The sequence below is a fragment of the Octopus bimaculoides genome, chromosome 29, assembly GCF_046866305.1.
Source record: "Octopus bimaculoides isolate indiv1 chromosome 29, ASM4686630v1, whole genome shotgun sequence".
NCBI lineage: Eukaryota > Metazoa > Mollusca > Cephalopoda > Octopoda > Octopodidae > Octopus > Octopus bimaculoides.
Window position 1 is genome coordinate 15654724 of NC_142956.1, and position 24419 is coordinate 15679142.

The following is a 24419-nucleotide window of genomic DNA, read 5'->3' on the forward strand; positions in this document are numbered from 1 at the left end:
GTCTGTGTGTGTGCCACAGAAATGTGACCTTAAAACAAGCCTAAGTACATCACAGACACATACAAGAATTAGAAGACAGAAAAACAGAGAAGACGAAGGAAGAATACAGAGAGGGGGGGAGATAGATAGACACATAGAGAGAGAGAGAGAGAAAGGGGGGGTTGTACAGAGAGAGGAGGGAAGCAGGAAGATCAGAAGAGGTTGAATTAAATATGAAAGGCACCTTTTAAATCTGGCGTGTTCCATAATGTTGAGGGCGAAGACACTGTAGCTGATGGCACCAAAAGTCGGTACGTAGACGGCAATAGCATCTTCACGACTGCTGGGAAGTTTCTTCAGTATATCTCCGCTGATTTCCCGAAGACGATGCATCACAGCCATGGTTGGAAGTCTCTGATATGGGAAAAAGTGTTGCTGTAACGAAATGTGGAGTGTTTGGGAACGAGAGGAAGAGAGAGAGAGATGGAGGTAGACAGACTAGGAGATAGTGAGTGAGGAAGAGGGGGAGAGATGGAGGTAGACAGACTAGGAGATAGTGAGTGAGGAAGAGGGGGAGAGATGGAGGTAGACAGACTAGGAGATAGTGAGTGAGTGAGGGAGGGAGAGAGAAATAGTATGAGAGTAAGAGGGGGAGAGATGGAGGTAGAACTAGTATGAGAGTAAGAGGGGGAGAGATGGAGGTAGACAGACTAGGAGATAGTGACTGAGTGAGTGAGGAAGAAATAGTATGAGAGTAAGAGGGGGAGAGATGGATGTAGACAGACTAGGAGATAGTGAGTGAGTGAGGGAGGAAGAAATAGTATGAGAGTAAGAGGGGGAGAGATGGAGGTAGGTAGACAGACTAGGAGATAGTGAGTGAGTGAGTGAAGAAGAAATAGTATGAGTAAGAGGGGGAGAGATGGAGGTAGACAGACTAGGAGATAGTGAGTGAGTGAGTAAGAAATAGTATGAGAGTAAAAAAGATTGAGAAAGTACAGGAGTGACGGTGAGAGACGGACAGACGGATACGGGGAAATAGTATGAGAGAGTAAAGGAGTGACGAAGTAGGAGTGAGAGAGAGGAAGAGAAACAGATAGATAGGTAGATAGTGAGTGAGTAGGAGATAGTATGAAAGTGTAAAAGCGTGACGGAGTAGGAGAGAGAGAGAGAAAGAGGGAGATATGGTGAGAGAGTGAAAGTGTAAGTAGAAGATAGTGTAAGAGAGTAAAAGAATGAACGAGAAAAGCGCGAGCGATGGCGTATGTGATAGTGAGAGTAAGAGAGCTGTAGTGAGTGAAAGAGTAAGAGATAGTAGGGGGAAGGTTGAGAGAGTAAAATTGTGATGGAATAGAAGACAGTGAGTGAGTGAAAGAATACGAGAGCAGAAGATAGTAAAAGAGTAAGAGATAGTGACGGAGTAAAAGATGTAGACAGAGTAGGAGAACGATAGGGAGAAAGAGAGAGGAAGAGTGTGAGTTATAGGAAGGGAGATAGGTAAAGATTATGAGAGAGGAGCGTTGTGAATGTTAGGGAGAGAGAGTGTGTTAGATAGAGTGAAAGAGCGAATGAGAGGGTGACAGAACGATACGTTGTGTTAGTGAGAGAGGAAGTATTAGTGGCGGGAAGAGAAAGTAAGAGGGGTGAAAGAACGATATGTAGTGATAGTGAGAGAGGAAGTATTAGAGGCAGTGACAGAATGAAAGAACATGACGGAGGAATAGACAGAGGTTGATAGATAGATAGAGAAAAACTGAGAGAGAGAGACCTTATCGGCTTCCAGAAATCCGGCATTTCCGGAATTCAGAGACCCTGTTGCCGAAGTTGGTTAATTTGCTTACGGCGTATTAAAAATAGTTTTGTTCTTTACTTTTTAATATGGATTAATAAGGATTAAACATACTCTGCTTTAGAAATGCATTCATTTGCACCTGTATCTATTAAATAAAGCCATGTTCTTTACTTGTTCTCGATCACGCGGTTCTGGGTTCAGTCCTACTGCGTAGCACCTTGGACAGGTGTCTTCTGCCGTATAGGCCAGACCAAAGATTTGTGGATTGATTTGGTAGACGGAAACTGGGATGGTTATGTGATAGGAACTTTGGTACCGATCTACATATGGTCCCACAACCTGTCCCTCTGTCTGGCACTTTGGTCTAGTCATCTACTGCAGCTTCGGGCCGACCAAAGCCTTGTAGGTGGATTTGGTTGACGGAAACTCTGTGCGTGTGTGTATAAGAATGGATGACCACTAAGTGGACATCCAATATGCTAGAAAGAGCTCATCAACGACCCAATCACAAAGCAAAAATTATGTTCTCCAGAAAAAAAAAACATTATGTTTCTTTGTGGTTGGGTCGTTTATGACCTCTTTCTAGCATATTGGATGTCCACCTAGTGGTCATCCCTTCTTATACCCATGTAATACAATTTTTCTGAATTTTCAGATTTTTTTATATGCTAGGCCACTTGGTTTTAAATTGAATTTATATTCAATTCTATCACCCCCCCTCTCTCTCTATCTATCTATCTATGGGATTGAACCCGGAACCATGTGGGTTGGGAAGCAAGCTTCTTACCACATATTGGCGAAATATTTGAAATATTTTAAGAGACAGAGAAAGAGTATAAGTGTGAGAGAGTGGTAAGGGATGTGAAAGGGAAATAGAGAGATACAGAGAGTGAGACAAAGAGGGAGGGAGAGAGAAAACATAAGAGCTTCTGTGTGGTATTTTGAACTGCTAGAAATAGCAGCCAAATCCCTCTCAAACATCCAAAACAGGACACATTGGACAATGGGTTGGCCTGATGTTATAGAAGACCCCCACTTCGGTGTTCTAAAGTGAGACTGAACTCAAGACCACATGGCTGAGAAGCAATCATCTGAAACCGAACAACCACGCCTGCAATTATTGGTAAAATATTTCAGAGAGATTAAGAGTGGGAGGGACAGAGTATAAGTGTAAGGGAGTAGCAAGGAAAGTGAAGGGAAAGCAAGAGAGGGGGGGAATGGGTGTGACAGTTGAAAGAAACAGCGGCAAAAGAGAGAAAGAATGAGAGTGGTCACTTCAACTGCTAGAAACAGTAGCCAAATCGTTCATGAACATTCGAGACAGTAGGGCTCATCGGGTGATGTTAAGTGGACTTAGATAAATAAACAAGAGAGAATTACATTGGTAATTGTATCAGTTGGGCTTGCTTTGAAACCACATGGTCTTGGGTTCAGTCCCACTGCATGGCACCTTGGACAATTTAAAAAAATTTTTTTACTATAGTTCCAATGAATCTGGAATTTGGTAGATAGAAACTGTGTGGAAGCCTTTCCTCATCATCATTATCATCATCATCAACATTCAATTTCTGTGTCTGCTTTCCATGTTGGCATGGGTAGGACAGTTTAACAGGGAACAGGGAACTGATGAACTATCAGGCTGTATTGAACTCCAATGTCATTGAATATACATATATCACTATAGGCGTAGGAGTGGGTGTGTGGTAAGTAGCTTGCTTACCAACCACATGGTCCCGGGTTCAGTCTCACTGCGTGGCACCTTGGGCAAGTGTCTTCTACTATAGCCTTGGGCCGACCAAAGCCTTGTGAATGGATTTGGTAGACGGAAGCTGAAAGAAGCCCGTCGTACATATATATATATATATATATATATATATATATATGTATGTATGTGTTTGTGTGTCTGTGTTTGTCCCCCACAACCTCGCTTGACAACCGATGCTGGTGTGTTTACGTCCCCGTAACTTAGCAGTTAGGCAAAAGAGAGACCGATAGAATAAGTCCTGGGGTCGATTTCCTCGACTAAAGGCGGTGCTCCAGCATGGCCGCAGTCAAATGACTGAAACAAGTAAAAGAGTAAAAGAGTCCTCTATGTCAGTTTTTCCTCAACTACAATTTAAATCTCTGTACTCTCCAACACCTTTGATTGTTTAGTGTTTTTGAAAGAAAAAAAAAAGGGTAAAAAAAAGGGGACAAACATTTTTTTAAATCGTCAAATTTAGCCCGAATTTAGGGGTGATTTGAGGAAGTTGTTTGATATTTCATATTTGGCTGTTATTTCTAGCGGGCCTTGCGAACGGGCCACAATGGCAGGTAACTCTTGAGCAACAGAAAAGTTTCAAGACCCAACATTCTCCCGTCATGCATTGCGAAAATATAAACAAACATGGCGGAGGAAGTTTGTGAAATGTGCATTTAGTTACCTTGGAAACCAAGGCCGCCATCGGTTTCTGCCGCACTGAAATATACATCATATATATAAATATATATATACACATATAAACTTATATATAGATATATGTATGTATTCACGTAATTATATATATATATATATATATATGTGTGTGTGTGTATATTAATATATACATGGATCGGTTGAAGTAAGTGTGCGTGTATATAATATATATATATATATATATATATATATATATATATATATATTTATGTATATATGTTTGTATATATACATGTAGATATATAGTTGTCGCTATAACAGAATCGCAGGTGAGTGGATAAGTTTACCTTTTCGTAAATGATGTTTCTGATGATGATGATGTTGAATGTGTGTGGATGGATTTTGCCTGTGTGTGTATATATACTCTTTTACTTGTTTCAGTCATTTGACTGTGGCCATGCTGGAGCACCGCCTTTAGTCGAGCAGATCAGCCCCCAGGACTGATTCTTTGTAAGCCTAGTACTTATTCCATCGGATCTCCTCTGCCGAACCGCTAAGATACGGGGACGTAAACACACCAGCATCGGTTGTCAAACGATGTTTGATGGACAATCACAGACACACAAACATACACTCACATACATACATACATACATACATACATATATATATATATATATATATATATATGTGTGTGTGTGTATGTATGTATGTGAGTATGTTTGTGTGTCTGTGATTGTATATATATATATATATATATATATATATATATATATACATATACGATGGGCTTCTTTCAGTTTCCGTCTACCAAATCCACTCACAAGGCTTTGGTCGGCCCGAGTCTATAGTAGAAGACACTTGCCCAAGGTGCCATGCAGTGGGACTGAACTCGAAACCATGTGGTTGGTAAGCAAGTTACTTACCAAACAGCCACTCCTGCGCCTATATATATATATTAGGGATAAAAATCCAAATTTACAGGTAAAAACTCAATTAAATTCATTTTATCAAATTAAGTTTCACAAATTAAGTTTCACAGTATAAAATATATAAATATATAATTTAGAGAAAAGAACCACAATTCCTGAACTCATCCATGAGAATCCACAATCACATATAGAAAAAATTTAATAAGTAAATACACGATAAATAAGTATAATAAAATACAAAGTAAAAATCATAAAATAATAATAATAATAATAATAATAATAATAGAATGCCCGGATGCAGTACCAGGCAGTGGCTCTCATGGCTTCTGATCTTAATTCATTGGAAGTGTTATCATGTACATTGTTTTAAAAGATCGGATACAGTCAATATTCTGCTAAATACCACAGATTTGCTTGTCAGTGGTTTGACCTTAACCAGTTGAGCATGTCCCTTGGTGGCTGACGATATGTGCATCTCTGATCATGAGCAGAAGTAGTGGGGGAGCATCATAGTATTGAGAGGAATTTTTGGGGTTTGAATAATTCACTCAACATCCTTAAACAAACCTTATTCAGGGACCTTTTGAGTGGGATGGGCTACTCGACCTGAAGAAAATTCTACCTGGGCCCCACCTGCGAGGTCATGCACTGTTTATCTTGATATGAGATCACCACGTCGCGCACATATGGTTGTGATGCATGTGCCTGGTGTACCCTTATCAGACGGGTAGTCATGATGGGTACACTGGGCTTCGTATATTTTACCCCAGTGTCACTTTGATGGCATGCACTGCTCTCTCACTCAATATTATTATTATTATTATCATTTTATGATTTTTACTTTGTATTTTATTATACTTATTTATTGTGTATTTACTTATTAATTTTTTCTGTCTGTGACTGAATGAGTTCATGAACTTTCGCTCTTTTCTCTAAATTATATATATATATATGTATTTATTCTTTTACTTGTTTCAGTCCTTTGACTGTGGCCATGCTGGAGCACCGCCTTTAGTCGAGCAAATCGACCCCAGGACTTATTCTTTGGAAGCCTAGTACTTATTCTATCAGTCCCTCCTGCTGAACCACTAAGTTATGGAGGCATAAACATACCAACATCAGTTGTCAAGTGATGGGGTGGGGACAAACACAGACACAAGGAAACACACAAATATATACATATATATACAATGGGCTTCTTTCAGTTTCCATCTATCAAATCCACAAACTTAGGCTATAGTAGACAACAATTGCCCAAAGTGCTACACAGTAGGACTGAACCCGGAACCTTCTGGTTGGGAAGCAAGCCTCTTACCACACAGCCATGCATACATACTTCTTTGTATCTACCCAGATACCCAAACCCCATAAATCTCATATATTTTACTCCCAACAGTTCAAAAAAGTAATGAAAATTAATAGCAGTCACCAGTTCTCTCCCCTCCTACAATTCCATTCACGCTGTGCATTTAATTTCAGGTGTCAAAGGTCATTATAACCCCACCTCCAATCCCACCGCCCCCCATGGCAGTGTTCTTCGATCACTGCATTTCTGCTGATTTGGCTGGTGTCTACACCCACACGACTTGGCACCCAATCGAGCGCCTGCTGGCTATTGGGGTTCTCTTCGATGACGAGAGCGGCGCTGGAGTCTACATTTTCAATGAAACGGTAAGTTTGCCCATTTCAATTGTTATTCTTCTATTCTGTTTAGCTTAGTTGTGCATGTGCACTGTTTTCTGTATATATTGGGTTGTCCGGAAAGTTCATGCCGATTTTTAAAGGGAAGAAAAAGGCCAATAAATACTTGCCATTACATTTTTAATCAGCCAAATATGAAACCATTTTCTTGCACAATGCGTCTCCATCTTTCTTTTAACTTGAAAATACCCTCTTCCCAGAATTGAGGTGGTTTCATGACAAATAAGTCAAAAGGTAAGCTACTATAAATCGGCACAAACTTTCCGGACAACCCAATATATATGTACTCTTTACTCTTTTACTTGTTTCAGTCATTTGACTGCGGCCATGCTGGAGCACCGCCTTTAGTCGAGCAAATCGACCCCCAGGACTTATTCTTTGTAAGCCTTAGTACTTATTCTATCGGTCTCTTTTTGCCGAACCGCTAAGTTACTGGGACGTAAACACACCAGCATCGGTTGTCAAGCGAGGTTGTGGGGGACAAACACAGACACACAAACATATATATATATATATATATATATATATATATATATATGTGTGTGTGTAAAAATAGCTGTTTTGTCTTAATAACGGTCAATCACACAGTAATTTCCCTTTGTTTAACGGTCATTTTCATAGCATTTTTTCGATGGCCGGATAACTGAAGAGATGCCAGCGTGGGTTTCCACCCCGACATCCGAAACTCAGAGTTTTATCATGGCTACCGAATAATTGTCACATATCATATTTGCAGATATATATATATATATATATATATATATATATATACATACATGCATTTAGGGCTTCTTGTTTCTCTCTACTAAATCTGTTCATAGTGGAGGTGCAATGGCCCAGTGGTTAGGGCAGCGGACTCGCGGTCGGAGGATCGCGGTTTCGATTCCCAGACCGGGCGTTGTGAGTATTTATTGAGCGAAAACACCTAAAAGCTTCACGAGGCTCTGGCAGGGGACGGTGGCGATCCCTGTTGTACTCATTCGCCTCAACTTTCGCTCACTCTTTCTTCCTGTTTCTCGAGTAACGCTGCGATGGACTGGCGTCCCGTCCAGCTGGTGGGGGGGGGAACACATACGCCATAGATACCGGGAAACCGGGCCCATGAGCCTGGCTAGGCTTTAAAAAGGGCGCATAAGATAAGCTAAATCTGTTCATAAGGCTCTGATTGGTCGAAGACAATAACAGAAGACACTTGCCCCAAGATGCCATGTAGTGGGATTGAACTCAAAACCACATGGTTGGGAAGCAAGCTTCTTAACCAGTCAGCCTGCATCAGTTCAAATGCTTAAACATTTCTGTTTTTTTCTTAATTTTTTATTTCAGGGAGATTCTGTTGGTGTTGAACCCCTGAAGCAAGGCTCCGCAGTGAGCATTCTGCAGTGGCACCCGACCAAACTGGTGCTGTGTGTCGCCTGGAAGGATGGCGCCATCACATTGTGGAGGCTGGATGCGAAGGAGACGAGCCACATGGAACAGGTTCATAGCACGGCGGTGACTTCGCTCTGTTGGAGTTCATTCGGGGCCAGGATTGTCTCTGGAGATGAGGTGAGTGTGGTGGGTGGGTGTGGGTTGAGGGGAAATGGGGGCAAGAGAAAGAGGGGGAGTGAAAGTAGGAATTTGTGGCAAAGGGAGGAGGAGAGATAAACAGCGAGCAAGAGTGGGAGTTAGTGTGAAAGAGTGTAGGTGAGAGAGATAGACAGTGAGACAAAGTGGGAGTTAGTGACAAAGTGGGTGGGAGAGAGAGACAAAGAGAAGGAGTAGGAGTTAGTGACAGAGGGAGTAGGGAAGAGGTAAACAGAGAGAGAGAGTGTGAGTAGGAGAGAAAGGGAGTAGGAAAGAGATAAACAGAGAGAGGGAGTGGGAGTTAGTGTGACAAAGCGGGCGGGAGAGAGAGAGTGGGAGTGGGAGTTCATGACAAAGGGAGTATGAGAGAGAGAGGAAGAGTGAGAGGGAATTGGACTTATTGGAGAAAGTCGAAGGGGGAGGAGAGAGAGAAAAGGAGTGGAAGTTGGAGAGAGAATGCATATGTGAGGGGAAGTGTTCCAGGGTGGGAGAGAGGAAGAGGAAGAGGTGGAGAAAGAAAGACAATGTATTATGGCCCCTGCTGGATTTGGGCCGACCTGGGGCTAAAGAACCACATCTACAACTAAACTTATTCTCTGACCCCCTATTTTTTTTTATTTCCAGTCTGGTACCTTACTTATATGGAAGGTTGATTCAAAGGGTCGCGCCATGTCCAAACCGGTGTCGCAGCATAATCTCCCAGAACCCATACAACAGATTATCCTCCAGCCGCTCGTTAATCCAGAGTCGTACACGTGAGATTATCTTTGTTTGTTTGTTTATTTATTTTAGTCTTTTACTTGTTTCAGTCATTGGACAGCGGCCATGCTGGGGCACTGCCTTAGCAGATTTTAGTCAAACGAATCGACACCAGTAAACCCACCAACCACAAATTGTCAAGCTGAGGTGGGGGGACACACAGACACACACACAAACACACACACATGCACACACACATACATACATCCTCATCATCCTCATCATCATTTAACATCCGTTTTCGATGCTGGCATGGGTTGGACAGTTTGACTGGAACTGGTAAGCCAGATAGCTGTACCAGGGTCCAGTCGGATTCAGCTTGGTTTCTACAGCTGGATGCCCTTCCTAATGCCAACCACTCCATAGAGTGTACCGGATGTCTTTCACTCTCATCTTCATCATCATTTAACATCCGTTTCTCATGCTGGTGTGGCTTAAACCAGGGGTTTTCAAACTGTGGTCCGCAAGGACAAAACAGGGGGTCCGTGGACAGCAAATACTTTTTATGGGCAATTTGATTTTATATATGTTTCTTAATCGAAATCTTTTAATTGACAATAAACCTATTTTGTTAAATACTGTTAAATAAATAAACTTAAAAATATATGTTATTTTAAGCAAATATTTATGTATAAATTTCATAAGCGTTTATAAGGGGGTCCCTAAGGTAAAGCCTGAAATATAAAGGGGTCCGCAAGTCAAAAAGTTTGAAAACCCCTGGCTTAGACGGTTTGACTGAAAACTGGTAAAATTGTGCAACTGCAGTGGTTATAATAATAATAATAATAATAATAATAATAATAATAATAATAATAGTAATAATAATAACAATAAAAACCCCCACCAACGATGAGGTTTATGTGGGCACTTTCTTTTGTTTCTTCGTACTAGAGAGGTTCGCAACCTGGTCCGAGCAGCCGTAAAAGGGGACCAGAAGGCTCTGGACATGTTTGATCTGAAAGGGAGACAGTCGGACACCAAGTACTCATCCATCTTTGGCATGTCCGAATCATTCAACTTCTTTTGTGGTGGAGCAACAGGTATGTAGCCGCCTTTCTGCCTTCTTGTTGTTGTTTAGCAAACTATATTTTATACATTAAATAATGTAGCTCTAGGTACATTATGTCTGAATGTAACATGGGATGGTCACAGTTGGAACGTCTTTGACCATAGGTCTGCTGGATCAGGACAGACCTGGGGCTAAACAATATCAACTATAACCACTTATACCAACTACTATACTGTACATTAGATAATGTAGTCCTAGATACACTATGCCTGAATATGTGACGGGATGGTCACAACTGGAGCATCTCTGATTGTAGGTCTACTGGATCAGGACTGACCTGGGGCTAAAAAAACAACTATAGCCATTAATACGACCATATTGTACATTAGATAATGTAGTCCTAGATACACTATGTCTGAATAAAAGATGGGATGGTTATAGTTGGAACAACTTTGCTCATAGTTCTACTGGATCAAAGGTTGACCTGGGGTTAAACAACAACCACAACAGCCACTAATACTAACTATTATACTGTACATTAGATAATGTAGTCCTAGATACACTATGCCTGAATAAAAGATGGGGTGGTCAAATCTGGAGCATCTTTGATCGTAGGTTTACTGAATCAGGAGCAACAACAACAACAACAACGACTATAGCCACTAAAACCCATTATCTCTCTCTTCACAGGTGGGGTCTACCACATCCTTGAGAACGGAACCTGCACCACCCTTTTCTCTGTCAGTTCCCGAATCCTCAACCTGTTCTATTACACCGAGCAGAACATTCTGGTGACCCTCACCCATAATTTAATGCTAAGCCAGCACAAGGTGGATAGTCAAACCCAAAAGGCCGAAGAGCTGATGAAGGTGAGTTGACCCTTTCTCTCTCCTGTATATCACATGTTAGTGGAGTCGCAATGGCCCAGTGGTTAGGGCAGCGGACTCGCGGTCATAGAATCGCGGTTTCATTTCCCAGACCGGGCGTTGTGAGTGTTTATTGAGCGAAAAACACCTAAAGTTCCACGAGGCTCCGGCAGGGGATGGTGGCGAACCCTGCTGTACTCTTCCACCACAACTTTCTCTCACTCTTACTTCCTGTTTCTGTTGTGCCTGTAATTCAAAGGGGCCAGCCTTGTCACACTCTGTGTCACTCTGAATATCCCCGAGAACTACGTTAAGAGTACACGTGTCTGTGGAGTGCTCAGCCACTTGCACGTTAATTTCACGAGCAGGCTGTTCCGTTGATCGGATCAACTGGAACCCTCGACGTCGTAAGCGACGGAGTGCCAACATATCACATGTGTGAAAGCGTGTGGCTTAGTGGTTAGGGGTAATCGGCACATGGCCGTAAGGTCTTGAGTTCGATTCCCAGCGGTACATTGAGTGCTTGAGCAAGACACTTTACTTCACGTTGCTCCAGTCCACTCTGCTCTTTTACTTGTTTCATGTTTCAGTCATTTGACTGCGGACATGCTGGAGCACCGCCTTTAGTCGAGCAAATCGACCCCGGGACTTATTCTTTGTAAGCCTAGTACTTATTCTATCGGCCTCTTTTTGCCGAACCGCTAAGTTACGGAGAAGTAAACACACCACCATCGGTTGTCAAGCAATGTTGTGGGGACAAACACACATATATATATATATACAATGGGCTTCTTTTCAGTTTCCATGAGTGTTGGCAGTTTGTGAATGATTGGCAGTTCTGTGAGCCTTTGATATAGAGTGCTGACTCTTGTGTAATAGTAATGGTAGTGTGTTGTGTATAGACTTCTTTCCCACTGTTTCGTAATTATATATCCAACATGCAAGGATATAAAAGTTAGAGAGGTGGAGGGGTGGCCAGTTGATTACATTGGTCCCATTGTATAACTGGTACTTATTTTATCCACCTCCAAAGTCGACCTCAGCATAATTTAAATTCAGAATGCAAAGACGGACGAAATGCAGCTAATCATTTTCTCTGACGTGCTAACGATTCCGCCAGCTCGTTACCTTATAACTTTTGGCCCACCTTATAATTGTGTAGTTAACCCTACCACCACCACCACCACCACCACTACCTGCACACATACGCTACCAATAATGCTTGTTGCATTTTCGTTTCCAATCTCATTTCAGGTGAAGCTGAACGGCAAATCTGAGAACCCTTGCATTGTCTGGGCAGGGAAAGGCATGCTAGCCATGGCATCAGGTGAATCTGTGATCAGGTGAGACTGCCCCCACCACAATTTTCCTCTCTTTCAGTTATTCTAGAGCTTTAGGTACAGAACAGGTAGGGGCTACCCCTTGACCCTTGCTACTGCTGTTGTCATTGTTGTTCCCTCCATCCATCTGTCCCCTATACTTGCTATGTTTCTAAAGACCAAGGGTCCGTTCTGAGCCATATATTCATAAGGCTGGTTTCCTCATTCCGAGCATGGCCGTTGATCGTTACCAATGTCGCCTCCCTGGCACGTGAGAAGACATTCAAGCGAGATCGTTGCCAGTGCCGCTGGACTGGCTCCTGTGCAGGTGGCACGTAAAACACACCATTTCGAGCGTGACCGTTGCCAGTACCGCCTGACTGGCCTTCATGCTGGTGGCACATAAAAGCACCCACTACACTCTCGGAGTGGTTGGCGTTAGGAAGGGCATCCAGCTGTAGAAACTCTGCCAAATCAGATTGGAGCCTGGTGTAGCCATCTAGTTTCACCATCCTCAATCAAATCGTCCAACCCATGCTAGCATGGAAAGCGGACGTTAAACGATGATAATAATGATGATGATGATATATATATATATATATATCGTTGCCAGTACCGCCAGACTGGCCCTCATGCTGGTGGCACGTAAAAGCACTCACTACACTCTCAGAGTGGTTGGCGTTAGGAAGGGCATCCAGCTGTAGAAACTCTGCCAAATCAGATTGGAGCCTGGTATAGCCATCTAGTTCAACAGTCCTCAGTCAAATCGTCCAACCCATGCTAGCATGGAAAGCGGACATTAAACGACGACGATGATGATGATTTCGTGTTAAAGTTGTTATATTTTTGTAATTAAATGTAACGAAGTGTAATTAGCATAATTTCTTTCATTTCCAGGATGTTTGATCTAGACAAAGAAGAGAACGACCAACTGTCACTTGAGAATCACCAGAGTTATGTTTCCAACGAACAGATACTAAGTGTGGATTTTTGCCCCAGGAGGGGTGAGTGTCTTCCTTCTTTCTCATTATTTTCACCATACCAGTTATATACTGGGACTCTATTAACTCGTTGCCTGTCCAAAGCATTTTCGCAAGTCTGTCCCTAAATGTCCATGCTTGTTTTCAGACTTTTCGTCAGCCCTATTTTCATAAACCCTAAATAATATAAAGCCTTCTTTTTGTAAGTCCCAAATTATTCTGATGGTTAAGAAAAATTGATGCAGGAGTGGCTGTGTGGTAAGAAGCTTGCTTCCCAACCACATGGTTCCAGGTTCAGTCCCACTGCGTGGTACCTTGGGCAAGTGTCTTCTACTATAGCCTCGGGCCGACCAAAGCCTTGTGAGTGGATTTGGTAGACAGAAACTGAAAGAAGCCTGTCATTGTGTGGTAAGTAGCTTGCTTACGAACCACATGGTTCCGGGTTCAGTCCCACTGCATGGCACCTTGGGCAAGTCTCTTCTACTATAGCCACAGGCTGACCAAAGCCTTGTGAGTGGATTTGGCAGACAGAAACTGAAAGAAGCCTGTCATTGTGTGGTAAGTAGCTTGCTTACGAACCACATGGTTCCGGGTTCAGTCCCACTGCATGGCACCTTGGGCAAGTGTCTTCTACTATAGCCACAGGCTGACCAAAGCCTTGTGAGTGGATTTGGTAGATGGAAACTGAAAGAAGCCTGTCATTGTGTGGTAAGTAGCTTGCTTACGAACCACATGGTTCCGGGTTCAGTCCCACTGCATGGCACCTTGGGCAAGTGTCTTCTACTATAGCCACAGGCTGACCAAAGCCTTGTGAGTGGATTTGGTAGATGGAAACTGAAAGAAGCCTGTCATTGTGTGGTAAGTAGCTTGCTTACGAACCACATGGTTCCGGGTTCAGTCCCACTGCATGGCACCTTGGGCAAGTGTCTTCTACTATAGCCACAGGCTGACCAAAGCCTTGTGAGTGGATTTGGTAGATGGAAACTGAAAGAAGCCTGTCATTGTGTGGTAAGTAGCTTGCTTACGAACCACATGGTTCCGGGTTCAGTCCCACTGCATGGCACCTTGGGCAAGTGTCTTCTACTATAGCCACAGGCTGACCAAAGCCTTGTGAGTGGATTTGGTAGACAGAAACTGAAAGAAGCCTGTCATTGTGTGGTAAGTAGCTTGCTTACGAACCACATGGTTCCGGGTTCAGTCCCACTGCATGGCACCTTGGGCAAGTGTCTTCTACTATAGCCACAGGCTGACCAAAGCCTTGTGAGTGGATTTGGTAGATGGAAACTGAAAGAAGCCTGTCATTGTGTGGTAAGTAGCTTGCTTACGAACCACATGGTTCCGGGTTCAGTCCCACTGCATGGCACCTTGGGCAAGTGTCTTCTACTATAGCCACAGGCTGACCAAAGCCTTGTGAGTGGATTTGGTAGATGGAAACTGAAAGAAGCCTGTCATTGTGTGGTAAGTAGCTTGCTTACGAACCACATGGTTCCGGGTTCAGTCCCACTGCGTGGCACCTTGGGCAAGTGTCTTCTACTATAGCCACAGGCTGACCAAAGCCTTGTGAGTGGATTTGGTAGACAGAAACTGAAAGAAGCCTGTCATTGTGTGGTAAGTAGCTTGCTTACGAACCACATGGTTCCGGGTTCAGTCCCACTGCATGGCACCTTGGGCAAGTGTCTTCTACTATAGCCACAGGCTGACCAAAGCCTTGTGAGTGGATTTGGTAGACAGAAACTGAAAGAAGCCTGTCATTGTGTGGTAAGTAGCTTGCTTACGAACCACATGGTTCCGGGTTCAGTCCCACTGCATGGCACCTTGGGCAAGTGTCTTCTACTATAGCCACAGGCTGACCAAAGCCTTGTGAGTGGATTTGGTAGACAGAAACTGAAAGAAGCCTGTCATTGTGTGGTAAGTAGCTTGCTTACGAACCACATGGTTCCGGGTTCAGTCCCACTGCATGGCACCTTGGGCAAGTGTCTTCTACTATAGCCACAGGCTGACCAAAGCCTTGTGAGTGGATTTGGTAGACAGAAACTGAAAGAAGCCTGTCATTGTGTGGTAAGTAGCTTGCTTACGAACCACATGGTTCCGGGTTCAGTCCCACTGCATGGCACCTTGGGCAAGTGTCTTCTACTATAGCCACAGGCTGACCAAAGCCTTGTGAGTGGATTTGGTAGATGGAAACTGAAAGAAGCCTGTCATTGTGTGGTAAGTAGCTTGCTTACGAACCACATGGTTCCGGGTTCAGTCCCACTGCATGGCACCTTGGGCAAGTGTCTTCTACTATAGCCACAGGCTGACCAAAGCCTTGTGAGTGGATTTGGTAGATGGAAACTGAAAGAAGCCTGTCATTGTGTGGTAAGTAGCTTGCTTACGAACCACATGGTTCCGGGTTCAGTCCCACTGCATGGCACCTTGGGCAAGTGTCTTCTACTATAGCCACAGGCTGACCAAAGCCTTGTGAGTGGATTTGGTAGATGGAAACTGAAAGAAGCCTGTCATTGTGTGGTAAGTAGCTTGCTTACGAACCACATGGTTCCGGGTTCAGTCCCACTGCATGGCACCTTGGGCAAGTGTCTTCTACTATAGCCACAGGCTGACCAAAGCCTTGTGAGTGGATTTGGTAGACAGAAACTGAAAGAAGCCTGTCATTGTGTGGTAAGTAGCTTGCTTACGAACCACATGGTTCCGGGTTCAGTCCCACTGCATGGCACCTTGGGCAAGTGTCTTCTACTATAGCCACAGGCTGACCAAAGCCTTGTGTGTGGATTTGGTAGATGGAAACTGAAAGAAGCCTGTCATTGTGTGGTAAGTAGCTTGCTTACGAACCACATGGTTCCGGGTTCAGTCCCACTGCATGGCACCTTGGGCAAGTGTCTTCTACTATAGCCACAGGCTGACCAAAGCCTTGTGAGTGGATTTGGTAGATGGAAACTGAAAGAAGCCTGTCATTGTGTGGTAAGTAGCTTGCTTACGAACCACATGGTTCCGGGTTCAGTCCCACTGCGTGGCACCTTGGGCAAGTGTCTTCTACTATAGCCACAGGCTGACCAAAGCCTTGTGAGTGGATTTGGTAGACAGAAACTGAAAGAAGCCTGTCATTGTGTGGTAAGTAGCTTGCTTACGAACCACATGGTTCCGGGTTCAGTCCCACTGCATGGCACCTTGGGCAAGTGTCTTCTACTATAGCCACAGGCTGACCAAAGCCTTGTGAGTGGATTTGGTAGACAGAAACTGAAAGAAGCCTGTCATTGTGTGGTAAGTAGCTTGCTTACGAACCACATGGTTCCGGGTTCAGTCCCACTGCATGGCACCTTGGGCAAGTGTCTTCTACTATAGCCACAGGCTGACCAAAGCCTTGTGAGTGGATTTGGTAGACAGAAACTGAAAGAAGCCTGTCATTGTGTGGTAAGTAGCTTGCTTACGAACCACATGGTTCCGGGTTCAGTCCCACTGCATGGCACCTTGGGCAAGTGTCTTCTACTATAGCCACAGGCTGACCAAAGCCTTGTGAGTGGATTTGGTAGACAGAAACTGAAAGAAGCCTGTCATTGTGTGGTAAGTAGCTTGCTTACGAACCACATGGTTCCGGGTTCAGTCCCACTGCATGGCACCTTGGGCAAGTGTCTTCTACTATAGCCACAGGCTGACCAAAGCCTTGTGAGTGGATTTGGTAGATGGAAACTGAAAGAAGCCTGTCATTGTGTGGTAAGTAGCTTGCTTACGAACCACATGGTTCCGGGTTCAGTCCCACTGCATGGCACCTTGGGCAAGTGTCTTCTACTATAGCCACAGGCTGACCAAAGCCTTGTGAGTGGATTTGGTAGATGGAAACTGAAAGAAGCCTGTCATTGTGTGGTAAGTAGCTTGCTTACGAACCACATGGTTCCGGGTTCAGTCCCACTGCATGGCACCTTGGGCAAGTGTCTTCTACTATAGCCACAGGCTGACCAAAGCCTTGTGAGTGGATTTGGTAGACGGAAACTGAAAGAAGCCTGTCATTGTGTGGTAAGTAGCTTGCTTACGAACCACATGGTTCCGGGTTCAGTCCCACTGCGTGGCACCTTGGGCAAGTGTCTTCTACTATAGCCACAGGCTGACCAAAGCCTTGTGAGTGGATTTGGTAGACAGAAACTGAAAGAAGCCTGTCATTGTGTGGTAAGTAGCTTGCTTACGAACCACATGGTTCCGGGTTCAGTCCCACTGCATGGCACCTTGGGCAAGTCTCTTCTACTATAGCCACAGGCTGACCAAAGCCTTGTGAGTGGATTTGGTAGACAGAAACTGAAAGAAGCCTGTCATTGTGTGGTAAGTAGCTTGCTTACGAACCACATGGTTCCGGGTTCAGTCCCACTGCATGGCACCTTGGGCAAGTGTCTTCTACTATAGCCACAGGCTGACCAAAGCCTTGTGAGTGGATTTGGTAGATGGAAACTGAAAGAAGCCTGTCATTGTGTGGTAAGTAGCTTGCTTACGAACCACATGGTTCCGGGTTCAGTCCCACTGCATGGCACCTTGGGCAAGTGTCTTCTACTATAGCCACAGGCTGACCAAAGCCTTGTGAGTGGATTTGGTAGATGGAAACTGAAAGAAGCCTGTCATTGTGTGGTAAGTAGCTTGCTTACGAACCACATGGTTCCGGGTTCAGTCCCACTGCATGGCACCTTGGGCAAGTCTCTTCTACTATAGCCACAGGCTGACCAAAGCCTTGTGAGTGGATTTGGTAGATGGAAACTGAAAGAAGCCTGTCATTGTGTGGTAAGTAGCTTGCTTACGAACCACATGGTTCCGGGTTCAGTCCCACTGCATGGCACCTTGGGCAAGTGTCTTCTACTATAGCCACAGGCTGACCAAAGCCTTGTGAGTGGATTTGGTAGATGGAAACTGAAAGAAGCCTGTCATTGTGTGGTAAGTAGCTTGCTTACGAACCACATGGTTCCGGGTTCAGTCCCACTGCATGGCACCTTGGGCAAGTCTCTTCTACTATAGCCACAGGCTGACCAAAGCCTTGTGAGTGGATTTGGTAGATGGAAACTGAAAGAAGCCTGTCATTGTGTGGTAAGTAGCTTGCTTACGAACCACATGGTTCCGGGTTCAGTCCCACTGCATGGCACCTTGGGCAAGTCTCTTCTACTATAGCCTTGGGCCGACCAAAGCCTTGTGAGTGGATTTGGTAGATGGAAACTGAAAGAAGCCTGTCATTGTGTGGTAAGTAGCTTGCTTACGAACCACATGGTTCCGGGTTCAGTCCCACTGCATGGCACCTTGGGCAAGTGTCTTCTACTATAGCCACAGGCTGACCAAAGCCTTGTGAGTGGATTTGGTAGATGGAAACTGAAAGAAGCCTGTCATTGTGTGGTAAGTAGCTTGCTTACGAACCACATGGTTCCGGGTTCAGTCCCACTGCATGGCACCTTGGGCAAGTGTCTTCTACTATAGCCACAGGCTGACCAAAGCCTTGTGAGTGGATTTGGTAGATGGAAACTGAAAGAAGCCTGTCATTGTGTGGTAAGTAGCTTGCTTACGAACCACATGGTTCCGGGTTCAGTCCCACTGCATGGCACCTTGGGCAAGTGTCTTCTACTATAGCCACAGGCTGACCAAAGCCTTGTGAGTGGATTTGGTAGATGGAAACTGAAAGAAGCCTGTCATTGTGTGGTAAGTAGCTTGCTTACGAACCACATGGTTCCGGGTTCAGTCCCACTGCATGGCACCTTGGGCAAGTCTCTTCTACTATAGCCACAGGCTGACCAAAGCCTTGTGAGTGGATTTGGTAGACAGAAACTGAAAGAAGCCTGTCATTGTGTGGTAAGTAGCTTGCTTACGAACCACATGGTTCCGGGTTCAGTCCCACTGCATGGCACCTTGGGCAAGTCTCTTCTACTATAGCCACAGGCTGACCAAAGCCTTGTGAGTGGATTTGGTAGACAGAAACTGAAAGAAGCCTGTCATTGTGTGGTAAGTAGCTTGCTTACGAACCACATGGTTCCGGGTTCAGTCCCACTGCATGGCACCTTGGGCAAGTCTCTTCTACTATAGCCACAGGCTGACCAAAGCCTTGTGAGTGGATTTGGTAGATGGAAACTGAAAGAAGCCTGTCATTGTGTGGTAAGTAGCTTGCTTACGAACCACATGGTTCCGGGTTCAGTCCCACTGCATGGCACCTTGGGCAAGTGTCTTCTACTATAGCCACAGGCTGACCAAAGCCTTGTGAGTGGATTTGGTAGACAGAAACTGAAAGAAGCCTGTCATTGTGTGGTAAGTAGCTTGCTTACGAACCACATGGTTCCGGGTTCAGTCCCACTGCATGGCACCTTGGGCAAGTCTCTTCTACTATAGCCACAGGCTGACCAAAGCCTTGTGAGTGGATTTGGTAGACAGAAACTGAAAGAAGCCTGTCATTGTGTGGTAAGTAGCTTGCTTACGAACCACATGGTTCCGGGTTCAGTCCCACTGCATGGCACCTTGGGCAAGTGTCTTCTACTATAGCCACAGGCTGACCAAAGCCTTGTGAGTGGATTTGGTAGATGGAAACTGAAAGAAGCCTGTCATTGTGTGGTAAGTAGCTTGCTTACGAACCACATGGTTCCGGGTTCAGTCCCACTGCATGGCACCTTGGGCAAGTCTCTTCTACTATAGCCACAGGCTGACCAAAGCCTTGTGAGTGGATTTGGTAGATGGAAACTGAAAGAAGCCTGTCATTGTGTGGTAAGTAGCTTGCTTACGAACCACATGGTTCCGGGTTCAGTCCCACTGCATGGCACCTTGGGCAAGTGTCTTCTACTATAGCCACAGGCTGACCAAAGCCTTGTGAGTGGATTTGGTAGACGGAAACTGAAAGAAGCCTGTCATTGTGTGGTAAGTAGCTTGCTTACGAACCACATGGTTCCGGGTTCAGTCCCACTGCATGGCACCTTGGGCAAGTGTCTTCTACTATAGCCACAGGCTGACCAAAGCCTTGTGAGTGGATTTGGTAGATGGAAACTGAAAGAAGCCTGTCATTGTGTGGTAAGTAGCTTGCTTACGAACCACATGGTTCCGGGTTCAGTCCCACTGCATGGCACCTTGGGCAAGTGTCTTCTACTATAGCCACAGGCTGACCAAAGCCTTGTGAGTGGATTTGGTAGATGGAAACTGAAAGAAGCCTGTCATTGTGTGGTAAGTAGCTTGCTTCCCAATGATGATGACAACGATGATGATGATGATGCTGCTGCTGCCGATACTAATTCAATAGTCCTCTTTTGCTCTCTATTTTACAGGCATGCTTGCTGGAGGGACCCAGATGGGGAACGTAGCCATGTGGTCCCGTGTCCCGTCGGCTAAGTCAACCACCAAGAAGGGCCGAGAGATGAAGTGGAAACTGCACAGTCCCAATGTGGTAGGGGCACCAGTTAGGATGCTCACGGTAAGGTTGTGACTCTACACTTTCGCATCTTCATACCACCACCACTACCATAACCATCACCACCACCATTACTACCCAAACACTCTGAAATGCTTGTATTGGAGCTTCCGGTGTGAATACCCAGCAGTACAGCACGATGTTTTAAAATTTCTGGCAGAGTGAATTGCATCAGGGTACTGTTTTACTCACAGACGGTGCCCAACTGACCCTACTGTACTGTGTTGTCAACAAAATCAAAAACAAACAATATGCATGCGCGAAATAAAAAATATCAAACAGCAACAATTTACCCATCACATCCTGTATATATTATAAAAATATTTGTGTGTGTGTGTAAAATATATATACGTGAGGGGAATGACCATGGGATTGTACCTAGGAAGTTACCCTCCGAGGCACAAGTCTGGGCAAGGTTGTTTGTGGAAGACCAGCAGTCGCCCATGCATACCAGCCGCCCCTCTCCATACCACTGATGTTATATATATATATATATATATATATATATATATATATATATATATATATATATATATATACATACATCTATATATATACATACATCTATATATACATATATAGATATATATATACACGCACACACACACATATACATAAATATATTTATATATGACTGGCTCCTTTCAGTTTCCATCCGCTAAATCCTCTCACGAGACTTTTTGTCAGTCCAGCAGCCCAGGGCCAAAGTAGTCTTAAGAATCGCATTGCTTTACAATACACAACTGTTTTATGTTGTTGCAACTATTGTTGTTCTTCATGCTGGATAATGTTTTTTACCATTTCAGTGGTGCGAATCAAAGAACTTACTGTGTGTCAACACTTGGCGGTCTGTCCTCATCCTACGAGAAAGCAGCATGTGTTATCATTTGAATCATCAGGTGAGTAGATGATCCAGTGAGCAGGCCTCCAGGTGGTGGCCTCATCTTGTAGAAATAGCAATGAAATCTCTCTCAAATTCCTGTCTTTATGGTGATCCTATGTACATACATACATACATGCTTGAGAAGACCTGTTGTGTCATGTAAAACCAATATCGTAGCTGCAACCAGTGCCCCTTGACTGGCTCCTGTGGCACACAAGAAGATGGAAGAAATTCATGTTGCCACTATTGTACTTAGTAGTTGATGAAGAGATAAATGAATTAGAATCCCTATGACCCTAATATGTGTCATGCGGTTCTTGGAAGTGTAGTATATTCTTAGCTACAATAGCGTCAACATGAATTCTTCTATCTTCTTGCTCTGTTAAAATATTTGAGAAAAGTTATATTAATGTGTCCAACTGATTAAAATTCCATTTATTCATTTGTACAGCTGAAGATGGCACCGCATTTAAACTGATGTAATGATTGCATTGTTCAATTAAATGGAACCGCTTGAACCGGTTGTACTGTATCACTACTTGATAACCTGTTGCTTATTTTGATTATATATATATATATAATTTAGCTACCAGATCAAGCATGTTTAATGACCACATAACCACATTAGCAACTCTAATCCTGAAAGGAATAAATCTTTTACCTTTCCTTGTGCGATTGATATGGTCGCAGGTAAAGACGACATCTGGGATTGAACCTAGAGCCCTAGGCCCCTGTGCACTGTTTGTCTGTATAGACTACCCTCTATAGTGAAGGTGCATGGCTCAGTGATTAGAGCGTCGAGCTTACGATCGTGAGGTTGTGAGTTCGAATCCCGGATGGGGCTGCATGTTGTGTTCTTGAGCAAGACACTTTATTTCCCGTTGCTCCAGTTAACTCAACTGTAGAAATGAGTTGCGACGTCACATGTGCCAAGCTGTATCGGCCCCTTTGCTTTTCCCTTGGATAACACTGGTGCCATGGAGAGGGGAGGCCAGTATGCATGGGCGACTGCTGGTCTTTCATAGACAACCTTGCCTGGACTTGTGTGTGCCTGGGAGGGTAACTTTCTAGGTGCAATCCCCTGGTCAGTCATGACCGAAGGGGCTCTCTCAGCCCTCTATATCTCACTTCCATTTCCTCCATAGATTGCCATGATTCAGATCAGCCCCACTACACTGTCCATTGATGCTATCGATACTGGACAACGGAAGACGTTTGAGTGTCATGTTCAGGTGAAAGGGATTTATACGACAAAGGTAAGCTGACCTGCTGCTGCTGCTGTTGTTGTTGTTGTTGTTGCTGCTGCTGCTGTTGTTGTTGGTGTTGTTGTTACTGTTGCTGCTATTTAGGGGTTAATGCGCAGGATTAATATTAACACCAGGGGCTAATGTTGTTTACGGTGTCAGCATTATTTAGGCAACTGTACTGGGTAGAGGTTAATATATTACGGAGGGGTTGATGCTATGTTGGTGTTTAACACTGTACACAAGTCAATGTGTTTAGGGGTTCAACATTTTCCATCCATTTTTTTTCAGGGAAACTTTGTGGTATGGAACGGCAAGCAGGCACATGTTTACGAATTTTCTGCAGACAACTTGGAAGTAAGAGTTTTGGGTAAGTATACAGGGGCCCCAATTTGGACCTTTTAATTACTTTTGGTGGTATAATGGTATGGCGCAGGGGTTTTCAAACTTTTTTACTTGCGGACCCCTTTATATTTCATGCCAACCTCTCCTTCATTGGACACGAAACTCGGCTTGCGAAGACCTGTTGGGGCAAGTGAATTCGAAATCGTGTTGGCACCTGTACCAGTGGAGCGCTAAGAGCACCATCCGAGCGTGATCGTTGGCAGAGCAGCTGTCTGGCTTCCGTGCCAGTGACACGTAAATAGCACCATTTGAGCGTGATCGTTACCAGCGTTGCCTTTCCGGTACTTGTGCCGGTGGCACGTGAAAAGACATTCGAGCGAGGTCGTTGCCAGTGCCACCGGACTGGCTCCTGTGCAGGTGGCACATAAAATACACCATTTTGAACGTGGCCGTTGCCAGTATCGCCTGACTGGCCTTCGTGCCGGTGGCACATAAAAGCACCCACTACACTCTCGGAGTGGTTGGCATTAGGAAGGGCATCCAGCTGTAGAATATTCCACCAATATTTCTTGCACTGGGATTTTTGTGTGTATTCAATAACAGGGGGGGTACTATATTTATTCTGGGGGGGGGTGTCTTTTTTTCCAGGTGGCATTGTCATGTTGCGTAGGGCAGTAGTACTTTGGTGGCATTTTTTTAGGCAGCTGTTAAATCACGTATGATGTCTTTCAAAGAAATATGACATATTCTACATTATCAGTTGCATCTACCACAACCACAACCACAACCACAACCACAATCACCACCACTATCACAACCACCTCTGCCACCATCACTACTGTCTGCCACTCTAACATAATCTATACCTCCCACCGTTACTCAATTTCAGCCACGTTTGAAACGGATTCCGTCAACATTTGCATCTTTGAACAGAGTCTGTTGCTCCTGGAGCAGGGAACAGTGAAGGTCCGCACTTTCCAGGTAAGGGAAATGTCATTCTTGGAGTGTTGTTGTTAGTACCGTTATTGGAACATCATTAGCAGAGTGCTGTGCTGGAGTGTCGCAATTGCAGTGTTGTGCCGGACAGTTACTGGGGTGGTATGCTAGAGTGTAATTTCAGTGTTGTTACTGAAGTGTTGTGTCCATGTGTTGTTGGAGTGTCGTGTTGTAGTGTTGCACTGGAGTGTCATTAGGGTGCTGTGTTGGAGTGTTGTTGGAGTGCAATGATTAAGTATTATTGGAGTGTGGGGTCT

The 24419-nt window shown here is 44.4% G+C and overlaps 2 protein-coding genes across 2 annotated transcripts in view; one reads left to right on the forward strand and one right to left on the reverse strand.

The window, feature by feature from the left end:
- LOC106881286 (uncharacterized) overlaps positions 1 to 443 on the reverse strand; it is a 7545-nt gene extending 7102 nt beyond the window's left edge. Inside the window, exon 1 of the mRNA XM_014931618.3 lies at positions 224 to 443. Coding sequence (XP_014787104.1) covers positions 224 to 381 — 158 coding nt within the window. The 5' untranslated portion in view covers positions 382 to 443. The remainder of the gene's footprint in view (positions 1 to 223) is intronic.
- Positions 444 to 4353: 3910 nt separating this feature from the next.
- LOC106881285 (intraflagellar transport protein 140 homolog) overlaps positions 4354 to 24419 on the forward strand; it is a 30179-nt gene continuing 10113 nt past the window's right edge. The window contains exons 1-13 of the mRNA XM_089345652.1: positions 4354 to 4492; positions 6575 to 6766; positions 8120 to 8341; positions 8984 to 9114; positions 10010 to 10158; positions 10818 to 10996; positions 12248 to 12336; positions 13210 to 13316; positions 20552 to 20697; positions 21501 to 21593; positions 22723 to 22833; positions 23113 to 23191; positions 24056 to 24147. Coding sequence (XP_089201778.1) covers positions 6620 to 6766; positions 8120 to 8341; positions 8984 to 9114; positions 10010 to 10158; positions 10818 to 10996; positions 12248 to 12336; positions 13210 to 13316; positions 20552 to 20697; positions 21501 to 21593; positions 22723 to 22833; positions 23113 to 23191; positions 24056 to 24147 — 1545 coding nt within the window. The 5' untranslated portion in view covers positions 4354 to 4492; positions 6575 to 6619. The remainder of the gene's footprint in view (positions 4493 to 6574; positions 6767 to 8119; positions 8342 to 8983; positions 9115 to 10009; positions 10159 to 10817; positions 10997 to 12247; positions 12337 to 13209; positions 13317 to 20551; positions 20698 to 21500; positions 21594 to 22722; positions 22834 to 23112; positions 23192 to 24055; positions 24148 to 24419) is intronic.